The sequence below is a fragment of the Cydia pomonella genome, chromosome 20 (assembly GCF_033807575.1).
Source record: "Cydia pomonella isolate Wapato2018A chromosome 20, ilCydPomo1, whole genome shotgun sequence".
Classification (NCBI taxonomy): domain Eukaryota; kingdom Metazoa; phylum Arthropoda; class Insecta; order Lepidoptera; family Tortricidae; genus Cydia; species Cydia pomonella.
Genome location: NC_084722.1, coordinates 4,225,869 through 4,250,493, shown reverse-complemented (window position 1 = coordinate 4,250,493; position 24,625 = coordinate 4,225,869). Strand labels below are relative to the sequence as shown.

Genomic DNA, 24,625 nt, shown 5'->3' with positions numbered 1-24,625 from the left:
TTGACCCACTGAGGTTTCAGATGAAGTTGAAAATCTGCATACATATGTAAGTAGGGTGACAATGAAATATTATGGTACCATCGAGCTGATCTGATGCATGAGAGAGGAGGTGGCCATAGGAACTCTGTGTCAAAATATCGCAACCAAATTGCGTTTGAGGTTGTTAGAATTGTCTCAATGAGTATTATTTTCCTTTGGAAAGAAGTACAGTTAAGACCTGTTCCGTAAAGTTAATTAACATACAAAACTTTCCGATGAACAAAATTATTTTATCGTCAACTATGTTATTTATCCCTTCAAGTGGTGGCCCATCACTCACGGGTCGATGCGATAGCCAGAAAGCTGTCGGCCAACAGAGGGTGGTTAGTGAGGTGTTGCCATATTTAGTGGCAAAATTAAAGGCTTTGAAGTATATTTACGCTCTTCTAGCGCCCAAAAGTAGCTAGCAAGTTAGACAAGGAAAACATACATACACACGCTTGTTAACGCTTGGTTGCTAAGGACCGTTCATCCGGGATCGAACGCCTAGGTCGAGTTCTGTCTTGATTTTTAAAGAGGTTATTTTGTAAATACACGGTACCCTCGAGGAAACGGAAAAATTTTAACAGTATATTCCGGATCGTATTTAGAGGCAAAAATGTCATATAAACTTTTTTAATTCGCCTAGTTTCAGAGTTAATACCAATTTAAAAAAATATTTTACGTTGTGTTTTAGTGCATAACGCCTTTTTGATGGCTATGTCGCCAGTCGCCACTTTGGGACCTAGTCTAGACTACCTTCTTGACAGATATCAAAGTCACAAGGTACCATTTGAATAGACTAATTTTTACGAAAAAAAATGTACCAATTTATATTAATCCATAAATTTTCCAAGAACATGATCTTGTTCTGTTGAAATATGTTTAAAAACATACAAAAAGTAAAAAAAAAAAAAAAAACAATTTTTTTTTGCGGAATTGACTTAAACTTGTACATGAAATTCTTCTTATGACCTCAGGAATACGTGGTTAAAAAAATTCCGTTTCCTCACGGGCACTTTTTATGACTTAACCTTTGAATTTTAAGCCCTACATAGAAAATTAATACCTCCAATCATAACTTTGTTTTGTGGTGGTAGTCATTTTTAATAAGGAAACTGGAAAACTGTCACTGTTGCTAGGTTTGATTAGTTAGGTGCATGTGGCGAAATGCATAAACATTACAATAATTTAACAACAACAAGGACAACTTCAATAGAAGGACATGATGTCACGATCCTCAGCATTGAGGGACCAAGAAGAAGAAGACAATAATTTAATTGTTCTAATCGAATAGCGTATTTAGTTTATTATTTAATATTGGCGAGAGGTACAAATATATACGAACTTCCGAACCGAGTACTTACAAAATTTTGAATGGAATTTGAAGGGTAAATATCACTCCTGCTCACCTTACAAAATAAAATAGTTGATAAATGTTGTAAATAAAGTCTTAAGTGTATACCATATGAAAGTTAATAAACCAGAAATACCAAACAAATTCAACACTTATAACATAAACTATTACAGCCATTTGAGCACTTCCACAAAAACGTGAAATGGTACCTTTCACTAAGCACTATTTAAATCCAGTATATCTCCTGCATCCTGTATGTGTTAAAAATGAAGCTGTTCCAATATAATGACTTATATAAATTAAACAAGCGGATTAATTTGATTTGTTTACGTTTAAAAATAGGTATTCAATTTGATTATTACTGTAATAGCCATTTAAAATATTATTTTACCTAAATTGATAATTAAAAGTAGGTACCCCTCACGAAATAAGTACTACTGAATTTTATACTTAGCAGTGTTTTTTAAAATGTACATGTATTTTACCTTCCTCGTATTAAAAATGAAAAGTAGAGTGTTTAACTCGGGTGCAAGGCACCATTTCATCATTTGGTTAATCGTGGCTGTATGCCGGACAGGTGCGTGTGTAAAACTTGTCAAAAAAGATAATATGACAGATGGATGTCTGAAATGTCACCGTATTTAAGAATCAATTAGCTTAAAAATTAGTTTTTTCTTCGTAAGAGTGATGAAAACATTGTGTGTATAACATATTTGTGTATTTATAGTGTGATTATCCATTTTATGTAACGTCCGCTAAACTAGCACAGGTCCGACGCTGACAGTGGTCACGGGCGTACTGGCGTACTGACGGTATTACCGCGCAGGGTAACGTTTAGTAGACAAAATGTTGAATTCATAATTATGAATGAAAAATTTAACGCATCGATAAACTGACAAGCAAAATGTTAGAGTTACTTAAAAGCTATTGAATGAAGTAAATTTCATATTGATATTCATCATAGTACTTCTAAAATATCGAAATAAATACAGTTTTAAGCATATTTTCAAAGCAAAAATCTATCGAGAAAAAGATGAGCCATCGTGTTTCTGACAAGCATACGGCTAGTTCAAAGACTGAAGTTATACATACTAGAAAATAATCGATGAAATCCTTGTACAAGCCTGTAAATATCGATTTAAAAATAGCGCATTTTACTATACACCGCGCCTTAAGAGTTATGCAATACTTATTGAATAGTATCACGAAATAAGTAATCGCATTTAACTTATAATTAAAAGAACAGAAAATATACCTACAAATAATAACCCGCTGTAAATAAAAATGCAACGTTATTTTGTTGTCTACCTTAGCTTTGAGAGTTACTGAGCAACTTTTATTATGCATCCAATCTTGAAATCGTAACATGTACCTGCTGATTTTTCAATTTGGGGAATGACATGTCAATATTTTCTATGGAACAGTCGATTCTTTTCTAGATTTCCGGTCTTGCATTTTAATAAAAGTTATTCAATATGAGTACATCTCATCTCATGGCATGCCTGGACTTATTGGACATTAACACTGTATACAAATATTTGCAAGCGTAAGTAAGAAGTGAATAGTTCTGCTTATCGTATAATTATGACGTTCCGCGGATAAAGGTACGTTACTGCGGTCCTACCTACCTTTATTCTGTAGGAGAGATCGGCGCTGTGCAATGGAATATGGCGTGTTAGTGGCTAGGCTAGAAGGAGAATGGTTTCTCAAATAAAACACTCAATACAATCTCTTCATATGTGTCAGGTAACAGGAGATACGATAACTCACAAATATATTAGTTAAAATATTAAATTAGTTTACAGAACTCACATACAGCGGCCATCATGGTAAGCGATCAAGGAAAAAGTTACGGAATGAACATAGGTGTTTTATTTTATTCATTTAAACTTTATTGCACAATACATGATGAGTACAATTGACGGACTTAATGCCAGAAGGCATTCTCTACCAGTCAACCATGAGCCAAACCGAAAGATCTTAGTTGTGCAGGGTTAGAATACAGAGTAAAATGACAAAAAAAATATCACAAAATTATTAAATTATATAGGTAGGCATACATAAATAATATGATACATAAATATGTACTCATACAGGTGTACGTTGCCAGCGTTGAGAATACATTTTTTTTATTTCCAACATATCCGTGGAACACATGTGGTAGATGGTGGTAGTGGTACCTATAATCTAAAATACGAAATGACCCACCACATTTTTTACAGAACATTAGAAAGCACAGTAGAACGGTGCGAGGCAGAGCGACTACAATGGGAGCACGAGGCGGGCGCGGCGCGAGAATTAGCGGGAGCGAGGCAGATACAGCTCACGTCGCTCGGGGAACTACTGGAGCAGGCTAAAGCTAAGGTACCTACTGTGCGAGGCAGAACGTTTACAACAGGAATACGAAGCGGGCGCCGCGCGAGAATTAGTGGGAGCGAGGCAAACACAGGTTCTTTAATTGTTAATAGTAATGGGACTATTTAATGTAGCATGGTTAATATTTATAACTCACTTCAAAATTTTACCGCAAAATGCCTGATTTGGAACCAAAAGCTTAATTGAGTATAAGTTGTAGAAGTTTTAGAACAGTGATATTTTTGTTTTGACTTAGGAACCTTAACATTTTGAATGTTGAGATGGTCACATACGCGTTTAAGGGAAGTAAATGGTATAGTTAATTTTCAAGATTTTTTTTTATATATATATATATATAAAGTAATTAAATGTTGCATATAACGTTGTTGTAAGACGGGAATTACATTTAATTCAACCAAACAGTTGAAAACTGTGACATATCAATGTCATTTTGAACATCAATCGTCCGGCATAGTACATACTTACGTTTAGTAGAAAATGTATACACTCGTACTAGTAACTAATCAATATGTAAACAGGCCCTAAGGCAAGTGTATACGCTCGTAAGGACCTTATAAGATAAAAATAAATTATTAATTATTTCCGAAATGGAGTTAATTAGAATACCGGTGTCTTTGAGAAAGGTACTTAATTTAATGTCAGGAATGCACCTTTGAAAATAACGGAAAAAAACACGTCGTATAATTTATCGATACAGAATGTCACGTTGCGCTTGTACCTTATTAAATGTAAATATATCGTTAGCTGGCGGAGCGCGCGGGCGCGGCGGAGGGCTGCGCGGAGGCGGAGGCGGCGGCGGCGGCGGCGCGGCGCGAGGCGGACGCGGCGGCGGCGCGCGCGCACGCGCTGCACGAGCGCCTCGCGCACGCGCAGCGCCAGCTCGACCGCGCGCACAGCGACGCCCGGAAGCTGCACGACGACGCGCTGGTCAGTTCCTCCACTCTTACCACATGCACAGACAAGCTTTAGTTGCCTGAAATGGGACGCTTCAAGGAAACGTACTGTCGACAACTATAGGCTTTCTTCGATACCGAGCCTCGAACAAAATAAGCCTGCGAGGCCGCAAAAAACTGCCAACAGCAACAATATTGAAACAAAAACGAGAGCGACCGATGTATAAGGCATCGATCTCGGCTTGTTTCTTCTTTTTTCTTCTTGGATTTTCTAGCATTTCCATAATAATATTGTATACCACCACCACACCATGTGATATAATAGAGAGCTTTTCACTCGAGTTTCGGGTTAAGACAATAAAGCTTGCTGAGTTGCCTGAGTAAGTTATGAAATTTAAAAGCTGCATTATATCACTATTGTAATACCTATACCTAAATAAGTAATGAAAATTATAATAAACCTAAATTAGTAATGAAAATTGATAAGCATCTCAGGAAACAAAAATGTAGTATAAAAGACATTAACGCGCGACTAACCGTTTAGTCTTTTCTATGGGAGCGCGACGGCACGTAATTGATTTTTTTTTATAGTTGACTACAGCGTATCGAAATGAATATTATAGTTGAGTAAGGCGCCCATACCTGAAAAGTAAGCAATTATAGTTTGGTATACGAAATCTTTATTCAACGAGTAGAAAAATTTGTTTAGTGTCCAACTCCATCTATTTAACATAATTTTATTATAAAATTGAACATGTGTCATCATTCAGGTATCCCGCAACAACGCCAAGTCCACGATCTCAGAGCTGGAGTTCCAGCTAGAACAGCTTCGGCAGGAAAAAGCTGCGCTTCAAGCCGAACTCCAGACTGCTCAGGACGCCACCGCCGAGCTGCAGATACAGGTGCTTTACCTTTCAACGCCACGCCTTTCATGCGCGACGCGTCATTGTGAACCTTATCGCAATGCACGAAAGTTAATATTAGGCTGTAGGCACGCGTCAGTTGAGGTCATTGTTCGTAGTAAGAGTGTAAAATCATCCTTGGTAAACCCTACCTTAGTAACTTAGACATAGACACGCCATCTTCGACAGATTATCTTTGTAAATCATGTTAAGTAAAATGGTAATTTTTTTCGTAAAACGTCACTTTAATAATTCCACACATAAATTATGTATGTCATTTCACAAAAGAGTCCTTTGACTGTACATCACTGTTCAAAAACACGGGTCATGCTTCAAAAACACTAAAAAGACTCGACTCTTAACTAAAAAATCTTTTTTAACTTAGTCTCTTAGACCTAGACAAATATCGACATTCAATATTGTAATTTTTGTGCCATTTCTGAACAGAGTCCTCCTTTTTTCGGTCTCTCATTGCGATTGGATGCATTCTCCCACTAGTCGCTAATACGAAATGTGACCAAGTCGTGTCCCCATGTATTTTATACATATATACATACATGTCTTACTCTCAAACTTTAATACAGGTCCAAGTGGCGAGCGACGAGAAACTAGCGTTAATGAGCAGAGCAGGAGAAGCGCTGGCACATGCCGCTGAAGTGGAGAGGCAGCTCTCCGACGCGCGGGCGCGGAACGCGCAGCTCGCGAGAGAAAGGGAGAGGGACGTAAGTAACGCCCGATCAGACATCTGCATTCGGTGCACACCTGATGCGTGTACTTAGATGTGCGCCTGCGTGTTGTAAAGTATGAAACCTCATAAAAGTTGTCACACCGCCCGCGTGACATGTGCGTGCGGTGTAGTGTGTAGTCTCTTATGAGAATTCATACATTATATTATAATGTGCGCGTGTACTATTTTTTCGGCAAATTTTTTATCGCTGACTGTACTTTTCCCACAGACAACTAATACTCATCGAGACAATTCTTATTCATACAGAGTTCTTATGGCCACTTCCTGTCTCCATCATTAGATCAGCTCGATAGTACCATAATATTACATTGTCACCCAACTTACACATGGGACACAACTTACGATGCTAGTATTCGGTCTGGTTCTTCTACTCCCGTCGACCTCTATCCTCGACTACACCAGCCCCACACTACTGTATCATTGGCTTGCCGTGGTCTTTGGCAGGAGGGTCAGTTGCGCATGCCGGGACAGCACATGGTGGAAGGAGTGCACAAGTAAGCCCGGATAAACGTCCTACTCGGAACGGGTTTGTCTGGACGGAGGTTGTTAGAGTACCGTAGCATACGCCTCTGACTGATTGCCTGGACCGTACCAGCACTGAGCACCGTCCTTCTCTCTCTCACCTGACGGATGTTAACCAACTTACACATGTATGTGAAGTTCCAGCTCGATCAAATAATGGGAAGTGGGTTTCACCTTGCAAGATTTGACTCGAACACAGATACATACAAACATTGCAAGTTAAATAAAAGCTTATAAAATTCTCCCAGGAAGCCGAATGGAAGCAATTCCAATCCGACCTGCTGATGACGGTTCGCGTGGCCAACGACTTCAAGACGGAGGCCCAGCGCGAGCTGGAGCGCCTCGTGTCCGACAACAAGGCTGCCCGGGATCGGATCCGCGCGCTCGAGGACCAGATACATTCGCTCAAAGGTACCTCGCCTGGGGCCCATTTCTCGAACGGTATTACTCTAATATTATTAGCGTGTTGCCATGGTAACTCACACGACTTGACAGTTCGTGGACTAATATTAGTCTAATACCGTTCGCTAATCTATCTAAATCGCTGCCAACTTATCTTGGTCTGACTCTAGTTAATAGGGGTTATTACGCAAAACTCTGAGTAGGGGGCGCCTCTAGCATATACTGAGGGCGAAACTCGAGGTTTCATTATCTGCTTCTCTATCACTCTTGCATATTCGAGCGATAAAGAGGAAGAAACCGAAAATTCGATTCTCGCGTTTCGCGGTCGTCCTCTGGAAACGAACCGCCTTGATGTATCATTGTCATAGTGATAATTTATCAAAAAACTGTTTAAGGCATAGTATGTATAAGTTACTTTATGGCTTAGAATATGTGATAGTGCTGCTCTCTGGCGGCAGAATGTTGCAGTAATACTCTCTATTGTTACTTTAGAAAAATAATTTTTCATATAAAACGTAGGTAGTTAGTGTGAATTGTGTAAATATTTTTTATAGTTAACTTATTCAGTTTTGTTGGTTTTATTATAGTTTTTCTTAGTGCACGTTAAATGGTGTAAAAGAGTAAGTTTAGAATGGGTTGTTTGTATTATTTACTTGTACATAGGAAACAACAACTTGCATGGTAAAGTTTAAACAATATGTGACGTCTCACGGATAAAGGTACCTTATGGCGGTTGGCGCTTACCACGCGTAGCAGCGTATTCGTATAGCAGCGACGCCGAGACGTGCTAAAGCGCCAGCCGCCATAAAATACCTTTTCCCGTGGAACGTCACATATATCGGTATATCACATACATAAATAATATTAAAAAACATCGGTGAAATTAACTAGCGTTGCTGTAACTGTGTTGGTTTTATGAAAATATTATCGTGGTTTTTTAAATCGTATTTTAAAAATAGCTAATCACTTGAAAATATATGAAGATAATGTAAATAGAATAGAAATTTTGTTTTGGCTAGTGTCGTATTTTTTCATTCAAGTACGCTAACTCTAAGCTACTAAAGCACCACTCAAAATATTTGAGTATTAGGCTAATTTAGCATACACGGTGTGGTTTTTAAACTTCGTCAACTTCGGGCTATGCCTATTGCCTAAGTACATTTAAGGAAACTGAATGGCATAGTTAATTTTTAGTTTTTCGTATAGGTAAACTAATACTAAACACCAATCAATATGTAAAAAGGCCATAAGGCAAGTGTTCACGCTCGTATGGGGGCTTACCAGAAAAAAAATCATCGATTATTAAAATGGAGTGTATTACAATATCAGTTTCTTTGTTAAAGTTACTTAATTAAGGCCCAGGAATGCACTCTTGAAATTAACTTGAAAGTAAAAACATCTGAACTCTCAAACCGTTATCAAAAATAGTTCTTATTTCGGGTATTTTGAGCACCTTGTTCGCTTCGATATATTTAATAGTGAATATCATGGCCGTCACAGTTACAGCATAAGCACTAATTAAGTGTAAAGCTTGCGATGTAGTCGTCACGACACTAACCGACTTATATCATTGTACCGTGTACTACATACCTAATCTATTTGTACATACAGGTGTTGACAGATCAGTATCGATGGATAGCGTCATCTACTCAGATGACGACAAATCTAGCGAGTTCAGAGACTCCCAAAGCGATATATCTAACAAAGACATATTCAGTAATATCAGAACGAGGTATCTATCGAGGGTCCATAGCGTGTCTGACCCGAGTTTGAAAGATACGAGTATAGTCAATCAGGCGTTCTATAAATCCAGTGTTCCCGAGGCAAAGATTGAAGGAATCAAAATTGAAATAGATAATGTTACGACAGATGAAACAAATGATGATGATAAAGTATTCTTAAGTGCAGTCGAGACATTTAAAGATGGCGAAGATATCAAAGTTAGTACGCTTAAGAGGCAAGATGCTGTTGATGCAGCTGTAGATAAAATTAAAAGGCAAGACGCTATTGCTGCTGAAAAGGTAAAAAGGCAAGGCGCGTTTGATAATGCAGATGAGCCAGAAATATTTCAAGAATTTATTGTTCCTATTGTTACTAATGATAAACCCAAAGATAAGACCAAATCTGAATCCTATAAAGTTAAACCTAGAGATGGTACTATTTTTAGTACAAACCTAAGAGGTATTTATAATGGTAAACCAAAAGCTTATAGTCTAGATAATCTACATAATCATGGTGAATTTAGAACATCATTAAAAGAGGCTACTAGTATAGAGTTTTTAGGTGCTAATTATAGTGATACATCATTATTTACTGAAGGGTCAGATAGTGTGTTTCTTTCACCTCTTGAGAAAAACAATACATTTGTAAGTGATCTCGTAGACCTAACACCGGAGCCTAAAACATGTAATGTTTTAGATAAAACAGTAGACACGAAAAGTATCAATGATATACCAGTTGTCAAAGCAGCGTCTATTCTTCCTTTCCCTTATCCTAATGACATAAAAACATCTCTAACTAACCCGTTTGTACCATTCATTCAAGATGTTATCCCTAAAGTTACTGAAGTTAAAGAAAAGAGTGCCGCCAACAAACCAGATTCCATTTCAGACCCAAAAAAAGTTCCTGAAGACCCGGTTGAAAAAGAGTTTAAGAAAGCTAATGAAGATCTTAAATTGACATTTCGTTCGGCGATTGAACGAATTATTAAAAATGGTAGAACAGCGAAAAGGCCTTCAAAGGATACATATACAGATAAACACGTACAAATTATTGCCGCCGTTAGTAAGAGTTTAAAAAAAGTAGATAATCAGAGATGTGATTCTCCTGAAATAGTAAAAATGGAGTTAAACAACAATACGCAAGAAAGGGAAAGGGATGTTGATATGATAGATTCAAATGTACCAAAAACATCTCAGCTTGTAGAAACGAAAATTTCTGAAAATAACCCGTTTATAGAAGTTGTAAACGAGCCAGCCCCAAATTATTCTGATGTCGGAGCAACAGTTGATGATAATATTAGTTACCATTTAAAAATAAACACTCTTAATGATACTTCTTATGAAAAAACTCCAGAGGCTACTGTCGTTCGTAAAATTACTCCTACTTCTACTGAAAATAAGCATGAGAGAATAAAAGGCTTCTTAACTCCTATCAAAATCGTCGATGGTAATATTAGTTTACAAAGCAGTAATGCGTCATCCCCGATCGTAATAAGTCCAGTCTTAATTCAGCCAATCTTCTTTCGACCAAATGTCAGTTCTGTTGAAGTTAAACAGGAGAGCAAAAAAGCAACCATCTACTTTGACGATACAGACCAAGTTCGGGCTAATGAGGAAAAGGCTCCTAGAAGTCCATTAAAGGGTGATGACAGTCAAAAGAAAAAGGGACTATATCAAAAGAATTCAAAGTCGAAATTGCCTTTTCTGTCTTGGAAAACCTTTGGATCAAATGAAAGCATATCAGAATCTAAATCATCCCCAACCAAAATTAAACCTTCTGAAGTTAGAAGCGTTGCTAAGTTGCCAATAAAGCCAGATTTTCTTATTGACAATAAATATTATCAGCCAGTACAAAATGTTCCTTTTATCATCAATACTTCTCAGTCTCTTGCTTCAACTTTTACTAGAACAGAACCTAAAAGAACAGAGAATACCAATCCATTCTTACCACTGTTACATCGAAGACAATCATCCGAACAATCAACGGAAAATTATTACGAAGAAATAGGAGAACCTACCATACCATTCATCGTCGAAAAGAACGTTGCTGATGATGATAAAATTAACAAAAACCTTGCCAAAACCGAGCTCGCTGACATCCCAAGAGAAGACATATTAGTTGTACCAAGGAGACCTAAAAGACCTAAGAAAGAAAAACGTGTCAATCCAAAAATAATACTTACACAAGACAACGAAGAACCTACTGATATTCGTAAGGAGATGGCTCAAATTACCAAATCCGTAATATCATTATCCAGATCACCAAGTGCAAAAGAATTGACTAAAAAACCTATCAGTCCTATAAGTGAAATTGTTCATAACCTAGAAAAGCTTCCAGTTTCTGACGTTCCCAGAAAATTGTCATTACAAGGTCAGAAAGCGCCCACAATTGAGTCTAATTTCGGTTCTTTGCCTCGTGAAAAAAAGACGTACCACTGGAAGACCCTGGAACACAAAAGACTGTCGCACCCGATCAGGTCTCTGAATGACCCGCTGCCGGCGCGGCCGCTACGTAAGTGCAGGCTTCACCGTCCAGTGTGATGTCAATAACTGGGTCTGCTGTTCTTATTAGTGGAAAGTCTTTTGAATCAACAATTCAGCAAGGCCAAAATAACATGAATTTTCGAGAACAACCCCTTAAGGCCCATTGTGATACCTATAGTACTAATTACGTAAGTGATTTCAAACCTTTTTCAAATGCATTTATTTTAATCCTTATTGATTTCAAATCAACTTCCATTGTTTTTTATATGATAGCTAATCGTTGATCCTTAGAAGGCTATGTCTATCCTCCTTAAACCCCACCCCACCTTAAACAAACCATAAACAAAATGATAGTTCGAATTTGAAATCAATAGTGAAAGAATTACGGTCGAACTTCTTTTGTTTTGAATACGAGCCATAGTAACGCAATACTGTTCGAATTGAAAGTGGTTGGAAGTAAAATTTTACTACGGGTAGGACCGTGGGCCTTACGAAGCTATGCCTAATGCTCTGTTGCGGCTGATTTTGAATATCTGGCCACTAATAAGGACTATCCAAACTGCCAAGGATACATTCTTCCATTGGTCAGTTTGAAATACCCGTACAATGTGAGAAGTAACGTCGAGTGTCGTGTTGTTTGAACTCATGCGGTGGTGGGTGGTGGCGGTCTGTGTGTAGTGTGTCGCAGGCTTTAGCTTTAAGAACCTCACACCAGGGTCTCCCGAGGGCTCGGCGTCTAATCAACTCTATGGCTGCTGCTTGACTCAACGTTGGCGCAACTGCGCAGCAACGTCATTTTCCATAGCGCCGATTAGACGCCGATCAAAAGACACTAGTGCGAGGAGCCCCTAAGTTGTTCATTGATTTCTATTTTATAAACCTGCTGTTACATTTGCGTGAGTGACGTGTTTGATTCGCGATTCGCACAAATGTTTTACTGCAGGACTAGAGTTTTGTGTTTATCCTATGTTTTTAATGAAAGTAAAAATTGACATATCCAGTGTTCATTGCAGTGTTACCAGTTAATTTATGAATTTGTAATTCAGTTAAAATTAAATACATAAATGTATATAAAGCTGTTTGAACTCAAGAATATATTAAAAACACAACATAATAAAGCAGTTATACCCACTGCTGCATGTTATCTGTACACACTGTATTTCGACGACGGAATGAGGATTACTCACAGGAATGAGTGCTTTGTTAACCAAGGCAGTCATTCCTGAGAGGTAGTTTGGCGCCCGAACGCAGTGAGAGCGCCGATAGTCCGAAACTAAAATGGTGCCTTTTATCAGAGTTAAATACTCTACTTTCATTAGATTTTATTAAACACTCTAATTTCGAATAGGAGGAAAGTAAAATACATATGTATTAAAAAAAACACGACTAAGTATAGTATTTATTGAGGGTAATTAAAAATTAAGATAAAAGTATCGTTATTTATGAAATGGAGAGTTAAACATCAGAACCATTTGGATCAAATTTTAATTACATATTGTAAAAAAAAATAACGTATTAATTTCTGCACACTTCATAGAACAACAATGACCCACTTTCAGGGCATGATAAATGAAAAAGTATTTGCAGCACATTAGCAATTTAGTACAAAATAGTATAATTTCGCTTGTATTGCTTAGCTTAAGCACTGTTGATTCAGGCTAATTTGTTTGGTGGCAGTGACTGTTGTTTTAGTACACACACAATAATAAAATGCACTTTAGCATTGTACTCTTTTTTTTCAGCGTCTTAAGATTTTCTTTACTTTAGTAAGTTATAAAGAAAACTAAATTTACGCAACAAGTCGTATTTCTGTGTTTTGTTATACCTACCTGAACTAATGTTTTGTTTTAACAATAACATTACTAATTAAAAAAAACTTTTACACACAAAAAGTCCGGTTGGATACTGCCGTCGACGTTTTCGTGTTCGCGAAACAGCGATTGAGGGACGAATCATGCTGTCCCTTTCTAATGTATCGCACTATCCCTTTCGGTATTTAGGGTTGGCATTCAAGTCATTATCGTACTATGGTTGTGCACATAAAGGGACGACAAGTTGTGCCAACCCTAATAATTGCTCGTAGGAATGCTGAGCCGAACGGAGTCGAGAATGCCCGAAAGGATCAGTTTCTATATATCTATATTTCCCCCCTGGCTTTACTGTGAAACTCATGATTCAAAACTCATCTATTGCCGTTTATGTCAATTGCTTATTCGATTAGAGACAAATTCAAAATTCAGATTTCTCAGAAAGTATAATTCATGCGCACGAAATTCTGTCGTAGCGTAAAACGATCGGCCGAAGCTCTAAATACTATCGTCGAAATATGTGCCTCATCATTCGTAAACCTTATTGCAACTAGGTAAGGGTTACAATGGTCAGCTGTGTGGCTGTTACATCTAGAGATAGATCGTGTAGTTAATACTAGTGTATTTGTACAGCGATGCCACCCAGAACAGAGGAGCCTCCGCCTCCCCCGCCGCTCCTGACCAGCGCTTCGCTGCAAGACATCATGGCGACCGCCGCTTCACATCGACGGACAAAAGGTAAATAGATAAAGGTAGATAGAGGGGGATTCTGAAATCAACTCGACAAAGTAGAACTTTTTGAGAAATGCACCTATAGTCTGTATTTTTAGATAGTTAAATAAATGTAAACAATGTGCACATACTGAGTGCGCTTTATCTGCATACCACTCTTACTCTCAATCCCGGTTACGCTATGGCATTATCCTATGGGGCCATAGCACTGATATACACGATCTCCTATCCATATTTCAAAAAAATGTGTCCGAATACTAACAAACATCAAATCAGACAGCTGTAAACCATACTTCACACGTCTTAAAATCCTGACTCTGCCCTCCTTCTACATATTGGAAATCTCAATTTTTAACAGAAAGTACATCAAACTATTTGAATTGTGTAAAAGCGCACGTCGAAATAATAAATTTGGGATGAGTTTACCCGGAGCCAATCTTAGAATTATACAGAAAAGGTTTTTACTTTTGAGCAATCCAGGTTTACAACAAATTGCCCAAGAGAATTAGAAAAATAAAAAAAAATAAACTCTTACATAAAAACTACAAGCACTCTTAATAGATAAATCATATTACTATATCCAAGAATTTATAGAAGATAATTTTGAGTAGGTAATTACAACTATAAACTCAAGTATATATAATTTATTTACATTATTTTTGATCTCTTAAGTAAGCGCATATAATTTATGTGAGTTTAATTGTGGCTAAAACATATTTCATACTATGTATCTACTTATCTATAAACAATGCCCTAAAACGGGTCTATTACTAAACTTTATTTCTAGCTAGATTTAATAATATTTGCAATACCCTTTATAGGGTGCCATGTGTTCCTATAATTTAAATGTAACAACTAATGTACCATGGTTCACAATAAACCTTCGAATATTTGAAGTTATTAGAGTGTTTGCTTAACCTTGTTTGTATGATTTATCCCAGGCGTGTCTCGCCAAGATTCCCGGTTATCGGTGAAGTCGCTCATCGAGAGTATAGAGAACGCGGCCAAAGCCGCCAAGCAGTCGCCAGCCACCACTCCTGTCACCGAGTGGCCCACGGTGAGTTACTATTAGTATGCGATGGTAGGAAAGTGGTGAAGGATTACATCATTGAGAACCTTCGAAATTTAGAATTCAGTTTTAAAATGTATAAATATTGCGTTTCCTGACGAAGGTCCCGGGGCCGCCGGCGGCCGCGCCCGCCCCGGCCGCCCACGGGCTGGCGGAGGCGCCGCCTCCCAACGGCGTCGGCTACGCCAAGCCCCCCGCGCCCCGCGCCGCGCGCCCGGCGCCCGTCCCCGCCGGTAACTTCACGCCCAAGCTTATTCGGAGGCCTTCTGATCTCCATAACCAAACCGTTCCTTGTAAATATACTCTGGCGAGACTACTTTGTTAGTAAAAAAATTGCATGGGCGTAGATCATTCCCTCAAATTTTGCGTTGATAAAGCTGGCTTGCCAGAGTATATTTACCCCCTTATTCACAAACGCGCTACAGGCAAGGATTTCAAAAGTAAAGATAGCCCCGTTCGAATAATTCCGACTATATGAACTAAGTATATAATTTTCGCTTCGTGCGCACCAGTGAAATGGCACAACGCGATTGGTTGATGAGTTCGCATCACGCGCGCGATTGGTGGCAACTAGTTGCGTTGGACTGCACGACTGGCTTGCATTTGTGTGCTCATCAGTGTGCTGGGGGCCTACCATGAAAACCGAAATTCGCAAATTGCGGGGATCCTCTCTTTTACTCTTACTAAGACGTATTTAGAGACTTCGATTTTCGCGGTTATAGCGCTGGACTCATTATTGGTGCCAGTAAGGCCCCGTCTTTAAGAAGTACTGTATTAGTCAATAGCTACAAACCTCAATTATTAAATTTATGTTTTTTCCCTTTCTTACAAATATACAAGTCAAATTAACAGATTAAAACAAGTAATTATTAGCTCATTGGGGCTTTCAGCGCGTTTATGAATAAGGAGGTAGTTGTGTAAAATCTAAGATAAATTCGTTTCGAATTTGACAGCAAATGTGGATGGTGCTGCACGCCTCCATACATTATGCGTTAATTTGGTGGTCAAATATTGACGGTCAATACTGCAATGTTCTACCGCTAGAATGCAGCACTAACACATATCGTAAACCATAGAACTTATACATACCTTTGATGCATCATAAATATTTTCGTTTTATGGGAAACACATATTGCTCGAATATGCAAGAGTGATAACTGATAGGTAATGAATTTTCGATTTTGATGTTTCGCGGTAGGCCCTCAGTTTGCGCTAATAGCGCCCTCTACGTAGAGTTTTGCGTAATATTCCCTATTCAGTTAACATAGAATATTATGGAATATTCAGCGATCAAACTCGGGGCCATGATTTTTTCTTAGATTTTACACATTTTATACAATAAATAAATCTTTGCTAATAACAAAAATTATAAATAATTATCTTTGTATTTTCTGTCCCTAATGACAATGGAATGGGGTAAATGGCCAAAAACTAGCCACCCCCAATAATTGGCTGGCTTAGTGACCTCAGTGAGGCTCAGTGACCAAATTGGTGGCCAGTAATAGAGAAAAGTAGAGTCAGACCAAGATAAGTTGGCAGCGGGTTTGACATCCCAGACAGTGCAAGTGTTGTTTTAAACGTCAAACATCTATGAAATTATGACGTTTACTTAACACTTGCACAGGCTGGGCTATTACAATTGTTGCTAACTTAGCTTGGTCTGACTCTAACTAACCTAAGAGAATTTGAAATAGAGGTGGATTGTCAAAGAACACTTCGTAGCCACAGTAAATTTACTGCCATCTTTCAACACATGATTAAAACTTTTAGAACGCCATTTGACTTTGATCCTTATTCTTTCGCTGATATGTGTTAAATATGAAAAAATAGCAAGGCCAAAGGTATGGCACCATCGTTTCGAGCGATGGTACCACAACGTTTGGGTTATGCCCGGTAAGATGGCGCTACTTTTTGATATTTAACAAATTTAACACATATCAGTGAAAGAATGAGGATCAAAGTCAAATGGCGTTCAAAAAGTGTTTAATTATGTGTCGAAAGATGACAGTAAATTTACTGAGGTTACAAAGTTTTCTTTGACAATCGACCTCTATTTCAAATTCCCTTTGCTAACTGAATTACATTTAAACTGACTGGTTACTGGCAATTTATTTAATAAGTGCATCCATAATAAATGTATCTATAGGTAAATAACTTCGTCTAATATTATAAATGTCCCCCCCGTCGCATGACGTATTCTGCTTTTTATTCTTACAGCATGGAGGAATGAGAGAGGCGCTTAATGCCAACCTTGCCATCTCTTTCTAACTTGTGTGTGTTCGCAACTATTTATTAACTTTAAATGCATGCGCATCCATTTAAATGTGTTTTTTGAATCTAAACATGGTGCTCGAAAATACGTAAAATAAATGCTTTATTTCTTTATATATGACGCATTTTTAAACTTTGTTCCTTGTACTATAAAAATACATATTAATATATAGTTTCAAAGCTAACAAACGCATGGCTTATAAATAAAGCTAAAGCCGGTCAAACAAGTTTGTCAGTAGAAAAGGCGCGAAATTCAAATTTTCTATTGGATGATAACCTTTCGCCCCTACATTTATTTAATTTACCGTTTTTTCTACTTACGGAAATAGCTTGATAGACTATATATTTCCGTCAGTAGAAAAAGGCGGCAAATTCAAAATATGTAGGCGCGAAGAGATTCCATCGAAAATTTGAATTTCGCGCCTTTTCCTACTGACAAATTGGGTTTGCCAGAGTATAAAATGACAGTTGGAATGGGTAGATTGGCCAATTCAGTTGTCAATTTAGATTCAGAGATATAAAAATATATATAATTGGGATATTTGTGTTTGTTTTGGATATGGTATCACTGCCGTTATTTTTGATCAAATGTTGTCATTATTGATCAAAAATGTAGCTGAGAGCTGATGATAATGTTTGATCGTGGATTTTTCAATGATAGTTGATTATTTGCCAGCGTATTACAATGTTTGAGTAATTGTGTGGGACATAGTGCATATTTTTTATAGAATTACAGAAATACACGTAATAATACGACAAATCAATCAGCCAAATTCAAAATTTTGTGACCATTTGCCGTTAAAATCTTAAATCTAAATATGTTCGTTGATCCCGCTGTACTTAATATAAGTGTTTGTAGTGTGATCTATCTTTAAAGATGTTGAATTTCAGAAGTAATCATGTCTATAACAAACTGGCATTTAATCTCCTATCATATAACGATAAAAAGTCTGGTGGCAAAATTATATTCTTCATAGACTTGAAAAAGTAGGTACATATCAAAAGTGATATTAAGGCTGCGTTTTAAAAATGCCGCACCATTTTGAAAGTGACTACTTGGTGATCACTCTGTTAGCACAGTTTTATTTTATAAATGAACGCTAGTATACAACATTTCATTACAAAACTGACGATGAATTGATAATAAATAGAACAAAGTCAAATTCGTCTTTTTTTTTACTTTTGTGGTGAATATAGTTCTTACATGTAGTCTTAGTAGACGGAAAGTAGAATAGCCAGCGCTATCTACAAATTTCATAACTAAAGCTATTTAATGCGCCTTTGTCTATGGACTTTGCCAATTCTTATAACAAAATAAAACTCGGCCTTAAAAATTGGAATCTTGCCCTTGCCACCCGACTGCATCGTTCCGCTTTGTACCGTGTCTAACCCGCGGGCAGAGGGCGCGGCGAGCGCCAACATCCCGGACGAGCAGCGCGCGCTGTCGCTGCAGCAGAAGGCCATCGAGAGCTTCGTGCGCCGCAACAGCTACGGGGACATATGTGAGTCGAATACCTACCTACTGACTCTTGCCCTCGCCACCCGAATGTATCGTTCCGCTTCGTACCGTGATGAATGAGCTACGGGGACATATGTGAGTCACAAGCGGAGCAACTATATCTCGTTTTTTTAGCATATTTACGAATAGCCCCCGTTGAGCCTATTCTGACAGAATCGTAACTACGGAACTCTATACTGACATGCTCTTGGCCGATTTTTCTAATGCTAAAAAAGACGCAGTATAGTTTGGACTCGTTGTTATCTTTGTTGAACTCTCTTTACCATACCTACCTACGCATACCTATTACCTACCTACCTATCCAGCCACATACTTATCCCCACCTACCTTCCCTATCTATACCTACCGACTAACCTATCTACCTAAATTTGCCGTCAAATTCAGTTTTATAATAAATACTGAATTTGACGCGGAAATATACTGTGTAACATAGTTGCTATAATCATCTTTTTTTCAATGCAACGAATGGAATGGTACCATTTTTCCGTTTTAGAAAAAGAAAAAACTTGATTTTGTAACTGTTAGGTCTTATATTTTTTATTATTTCCATATACAATTTTTCTAGTGTTCAATTTATTATGAAAAATTGCATCATTTGGTTATAAAATTCAACATCATCCCTATTAAACATGACAATAATATCAATAATGGTATCCAGGTGAACGCAAGGACCCGCTGAACGCTCTGCAGGTGAAGAACGGCGGCTCGAAGAGGAACGCGCTCCTCAAGTGGTGCCAGCAGAAGACCGCTGGATACAGTAACATCGACATTACTAATTTCAGGTAGCTGGGATTTTCACATTTATTAAACACAAACACATACAGTTACACAGTTAATTCAGTTAGTTAGTTCTCAGTTATGGTATAAGTGTTTTTCTGATTAATATGAAATATGGATCGGATGGTCTGAAATAAATATTATTTTTTTATTGATATGTCAAATAATGTTTGGAGGTAACAACTGACTTGTAACACCCCATTACTTGCGGCATCATAAAAATAGGGGTGTTTTTTTTTCCATTTTTTTCACAGTTAAGTCGGTTCGATTCCCAGGCGAAGCAAGTATTTCTTAGAAAACCTTTAAATGCAGAATTACTGACTTAAAAATAACAGAAAGTCTTGTTTCAGCAGAATATCCTATCTACGATATTTAAGGTCCTTTCCCTTGATGTCCCGTAGCCTTGGGACGCCATGTATAGGCAGAATTATCATATTATTATAATTATATATCTTGTCCCATACTAGACCCTACTCATAGTGTTGTGTTCCTGCCGAAAAGTAAGGTTGCCAGAGCTCAACGAGGGGGAGGGGGTTTAGGAGCGCCAACGCGCATGTAACTTCTCTCGAGTTGCAAGCGTACATAGGCTGCGGAAACTGCTTACCATCAGGCGGGCCGTATGCTTGTTTGCCACAGACAGTATAAAAAAAGATATATATATATATTTATATTTTATATATGTATATATCTTTTTTTATATTAGAAAGAAATGCGCGTCCCTGGTGCGGCGGGTGCGGGATAGCCGCAACAGCATCCTGGCCATGATAGCGGATAGGATTAATTGTCCTTATATACGACATTGCTGCAGTGTTATTTGAAATAAATGATTATTAATAATATATATATGTTGTGAGCAGTTCGTCGTGGAACGACGGCATGGCGCTGTGCGCGCTGCTGCACTCGTACCTGGGCGAGGCGCGCGTGCCGTACGCGGCGCTGAGCCCGCACGACCAGCGCACCAACTTCAGCGTGGCCTGCGCGGCCGCTGAAGCCGTCGGCATTCCCACCACCCTGGTAACTAATCTCCACTCCATACTATGTGACTTATTTTTATGTTTTTTTTTTTTTAAAGAGAAAACTTAAGTGGTAGGTTTCCCACCACGCTGGTAACTAATTTCCATTCCATACTAACTATGTGACTTATTTTTTTTTTTTAAAGAGAAAACTAAAGTGGTAGGTTTCCCACCACGCTGGTAACTAATTTCCATTCCATACTAACTATGTGACTTATTTTTTTGTTTTTTTTTTAAAGAGAAAACTTAAGTGGTAGGTTTCCCACCACGCTGGTAACTAATTTCCATTCCATACTATCTATGTCACTTATTTTTTTTGTTTTTTTTTTAGAGAAAACTTAAGTGTATATCTACCATACATATTTTTTCGCCATACTGAGGACAGTTTGTTGGTGAATAGGGCGCTCTAAAATAAAGCTAACATTGTTGTATCATACCTACTTATACATTATACAAACTTATTTTAGTAGGTGAGTACTGAGTTAAATCATTAATTTACAATGCTTACTTGTAGGTATCAAAACTTACTTACACAACTATTTAGTTGTGTAAATAAATGTTGCAAACAATCTACATCTATTATGCGAGTACAACAATAAAAGTCTGCATATTTACAGCTACCTGCTTCCTCCCACGAGAGCCTTGACCCTTGTTATATTATAGGTACAACAAGGTTCAAGACCATTAAAACTGGGTAATTTCCATACAAGGTGATCCGCTTCCATTAAGTAATTTCGTTTGGTTACTTAGATATTATGCTTTTTTAAGGCGCGCTTCGATGCAAATCCGAGGGCTGCAGTAGAGCCGAGATCGGACATGATTTAATTATCAGTGTATTTAAAGCGAACCAGAGGGCCGAGGGCCCGACGGTGAATTTTCGAGGCCCTACGAGGACTGTCCGATATCGATATGGTATGCCTATCGCGCCGCGAAGCCTTTTTACGAATGTGTTTTACGATCCTAAAATTTTTCGCATCTTGCTCCCCGATTTTTGTCGGCCGTTTGTCTCGCACCAATAACCCGACCATCATCGTCCCTCATTGGTTCGCGATTTGTGTTCGTCGATTACGTAGATACTACTAAAAAAGCGCTGGTGGCCTAGCGGTAAGAGCGTGCGACTTGCAATCCGGAGGTCGCGGGCTCAAACCCCGGCTCGTACCAATGAGTTTTTCGGAACTTAAGAGTCCTTATTCCTACAGACGAGCGTATTTTGTAAAATGCTTCCTTTTTCATTCAAGATTACGACGTAACTATTAGTATTTATTCAAAAACTGATAACGTACTTAAATAATCGTTTCCTAAACTAGCGGCTCCAACAGTTCAAATTTTCATTTTCTCTTTTAAACCTCTTTTTAATGAGGTTTTTTGGGAGTCTTTTCCAAATTTTGCAGTGAGATGTGGCGTTTCGGTTCTCAATTTTGCTATAAACAAGAATCATATGGGACATGAATGACTACAATTTGATTCAACATATCTCGTACGAGGGGCTGGAATAATTAACAATCGAAGATTCATTTGAAAAAACTGATAAAATACCTTCCGAGTTTTCTTCATTTTTTTGGCGAAAACAGGGTTTTATTATATTTTATTTCCGCAAATTGTACGCATATTTTGCTTTAAAAATAATATTATAGCAAACTGTAACTTTATGTTAACCTATAAAAAAAAAATCGTAACTATGGGACCTACATTGCCGTAAATTTATATTTTTTTAAAACACGTATAAATCACGCAGCAGCGACGCCCCGCTCTCAGTCCGCGCGGAGCGCGCTTAGAGGACGGACCTGTGCTCGATTGTCAGGCATTCGTTGCGATCGTAATCAGCTACGGAGTTCCGAGAAGTGCTCTATATACTGCGATTAGAAAATCTTAATAAAAGTTCATTTTTTACAGTATGCCTAACAGACTCGCTTATTGATGGATTTTCAGTGTTACTTTTTTTTTAATACTAAGTCGGTGGCAAACAAGCATACGGCCCGCATATGTACGCCTGCAACTCCAGAGGAGTTTCATGCGCGTTGCCGACCCTAACCCCCTCCCGCCCCTCGTTGAGCTCTGGCAACCTTACTCACCGGCAGGAACACAACACTATGAGTAAGGTCTAGTGTTATTTGGCTGCGATTTTCTGAAAAACGCATTTTCACTTGAAATTACGTTAGGGTTTGCATTATTATTTTTGACCCGGATGAAGTCCAAGTTCTCATGATGGAGTCAGGAGTTGGTCACCAGAACTCCTAATCTACTAATTATAATCCCATCGTGTTTGGGCTCAAAAGATTTGCCCTGACGAACACCATCGATCTAGATGAGGTCCAGGGTCTCATGATGGAGTCAGGAGTTGGTCACTAGAACTCCTAATCTACTCATTATAATTCCATCGTGTTTGGGCTCAACAGAGTTGCCCTGATGAACACCTTCAATCTAGATGAGGTCCAGGGTCTCATGATGGAGTCAGGAGCTGGTCACCAGAACTCCTAATCTACTCATCATAACTCCATCGTGTTTGGGTTCAATAGAGTTGCCCTGACGAGCACCATCAATCTAGATGAGGTCCAGGGTCTCATGATGGAGTCAGGAGCTGGTCACCAGAACTCCTAATCTACTCATCATAACTCCATCGTGTTTGGGCTCAATAGATTTGCCCTGATGAACACCATCGATCTAGATGAGGCCCAGGGTCTCATGATGGAGTCAGGAGTTGGTCACCAGAACTCCTAAACTACTCATCATAACCTCATCGTGTTCGGGCTCAATAGATTTGCCCTGACGAGCATCATCAATCTAGATAAAGTCCAGGGTCTCATGATGGAGTCAGGAGTTGGTCACTAGAACTCCTAATCTACTCATTATAATTCCAACGTGTTTTGGCTCAAAAGATTTGCCCTGATGAGCACCATCGATCTAGATGAGGTCCAGGGTCTCATGATGGAGTCAGGAGTTGGTCACCAGAACTCCTACTCTACTCATCATAACTCCATCGTGTTTGGGCTCAATAGAGTTGCCCTGACGAGCACCTTCAATCTAGATGAGGTCCAGGGTCTCATGATGGAGTCAGGAGCTGGTCACCAGAACTCCTAATCTACTCATCATAACTCCATCGTGTTTGGGTTCAATAGAGTTGCCCTGACGAGCACCATCAATCTAGATGAGGTCCAGGGTCTCATGATGGAGTCAGGAGCTGGTTACCAGAACTCCTAATCTACTCATCATAACTCCATCGTGTTTGGGCTCAATAGATTTGCCCTGATGAACACCATCGATCTAGATGAGGCCCAGGGTCTCATGCTTTACGCAGCTTGAATTCACTCCTCGCATCAGCGCCTGAATGTGATGTGTTTGCAAGTAGATGGATGTCAGTGCGTGATGAATGTCTGAGGTTCAGCGAGATGATGGATATTCGTCCCTCCTCTGTGTTATAAGTGTCACCTGTATTCTAATTAGTATTTTGATGTTTCATGTCAACTCTTTCCAATTATACATGTCTAGATTGTCTAGGTTCAATATGTAATTTCACAGTGCTTTAGTTTTAACTGTTATACTGTGTTAATTAAAATGAATAAATAAAATAAAATAAAAATAAAAAATGATGGAGTCAGGAGTTGGTCACCAGAACTCCTAATCTACTCATCATAACCTCATCGTGTTCGGGCTCAATAGATTTGCCCTGACGAGCATCATCAATCTAGATAAAGTCCAGGGTCTCATGATGGAGTCAGGAGTTGGTCACTAGAACTCCTAATCTACTCATTATAATTCCAACGTGTTTGGGCTCAAAAGATTTGCCCTGATGAGCACCATCGATCTAGATGAGGTCCAGGGTCTCATGATGGAGTCAGGAGTTGGTCACCAGAACTCCTAATCTACTCATCATAACTCCATCGTGTTTGGGCTCAATAGATTTGCCCTGATGAACACCATCGATCTAGATGAGGTCCAGGCCCAAACACGTTGGAATTATAATGAGTAGATTAGGAGTTCTAGTGACCAACTCCTGACTCCATCATAAGAACCTG

At 38.6% G+C, this 24,625-nt stretch overlaps 1 protein-coding gene across 1 annotated transcript in view; it reads left to right on the top strand.

Annotated features, from left to right (window-relative positions):
* The window catches only part of LOC133529098 (uncharacterized), a 57,728-nt gene that overhangs the window by 27,041 nt on the left and 6,062 nt on the right, over positions 1 to 24,625 (top strand). The window contains exons 11-22 of the mRNA XM_061866718.1: positions 3,598 to 3,739; positions 4,496 to 4,678; positions 5,415 to 5,546; positions 6,131 to 6,268; positions 7,065 to 7,227; positions 8,830 to 11,451; positions 13,865 to 13,969; positions 14,905 to 15,020; positions 15,136 to 15,265; positions 18,704 to 18,805; positions 19,481 to 19,604; positions 20,457 to 20,613. Coding sequence (XP_061722702.1) covers positions 3,598 to 3,739; positions 4,496 to 4,678; positions 5,415 to 5,546; positions 6,131 to 6,268; positions 7,065 to 7,227; positions 8,830 to 11,451; positions 13,865 to 13,969; positions 14,905 to 15,020; positions 15,136 to 15,265; positions 18,704 to 18,805; positions 19,481 to 19,604; positions 20,457 to 20,613 — 4,114 coding nt within the window. The remainder of the gene's footprint in view (positions 1 to 3,597; positions 3,740 to 4,495; positions 4,679 to 5,414; positions 5,547 to 6,130; positions 6,269 to 7,064; positions 7,228 to 8,829; positions 11,452 to 13,864; positions 13,970 to 14,904; positions 15,021 to 15,135; positions 15,266 to 18,703; positions 18,806 to 19,480; positions 19,605 to 20,456; positions 20,614 to 24,625) is intronic.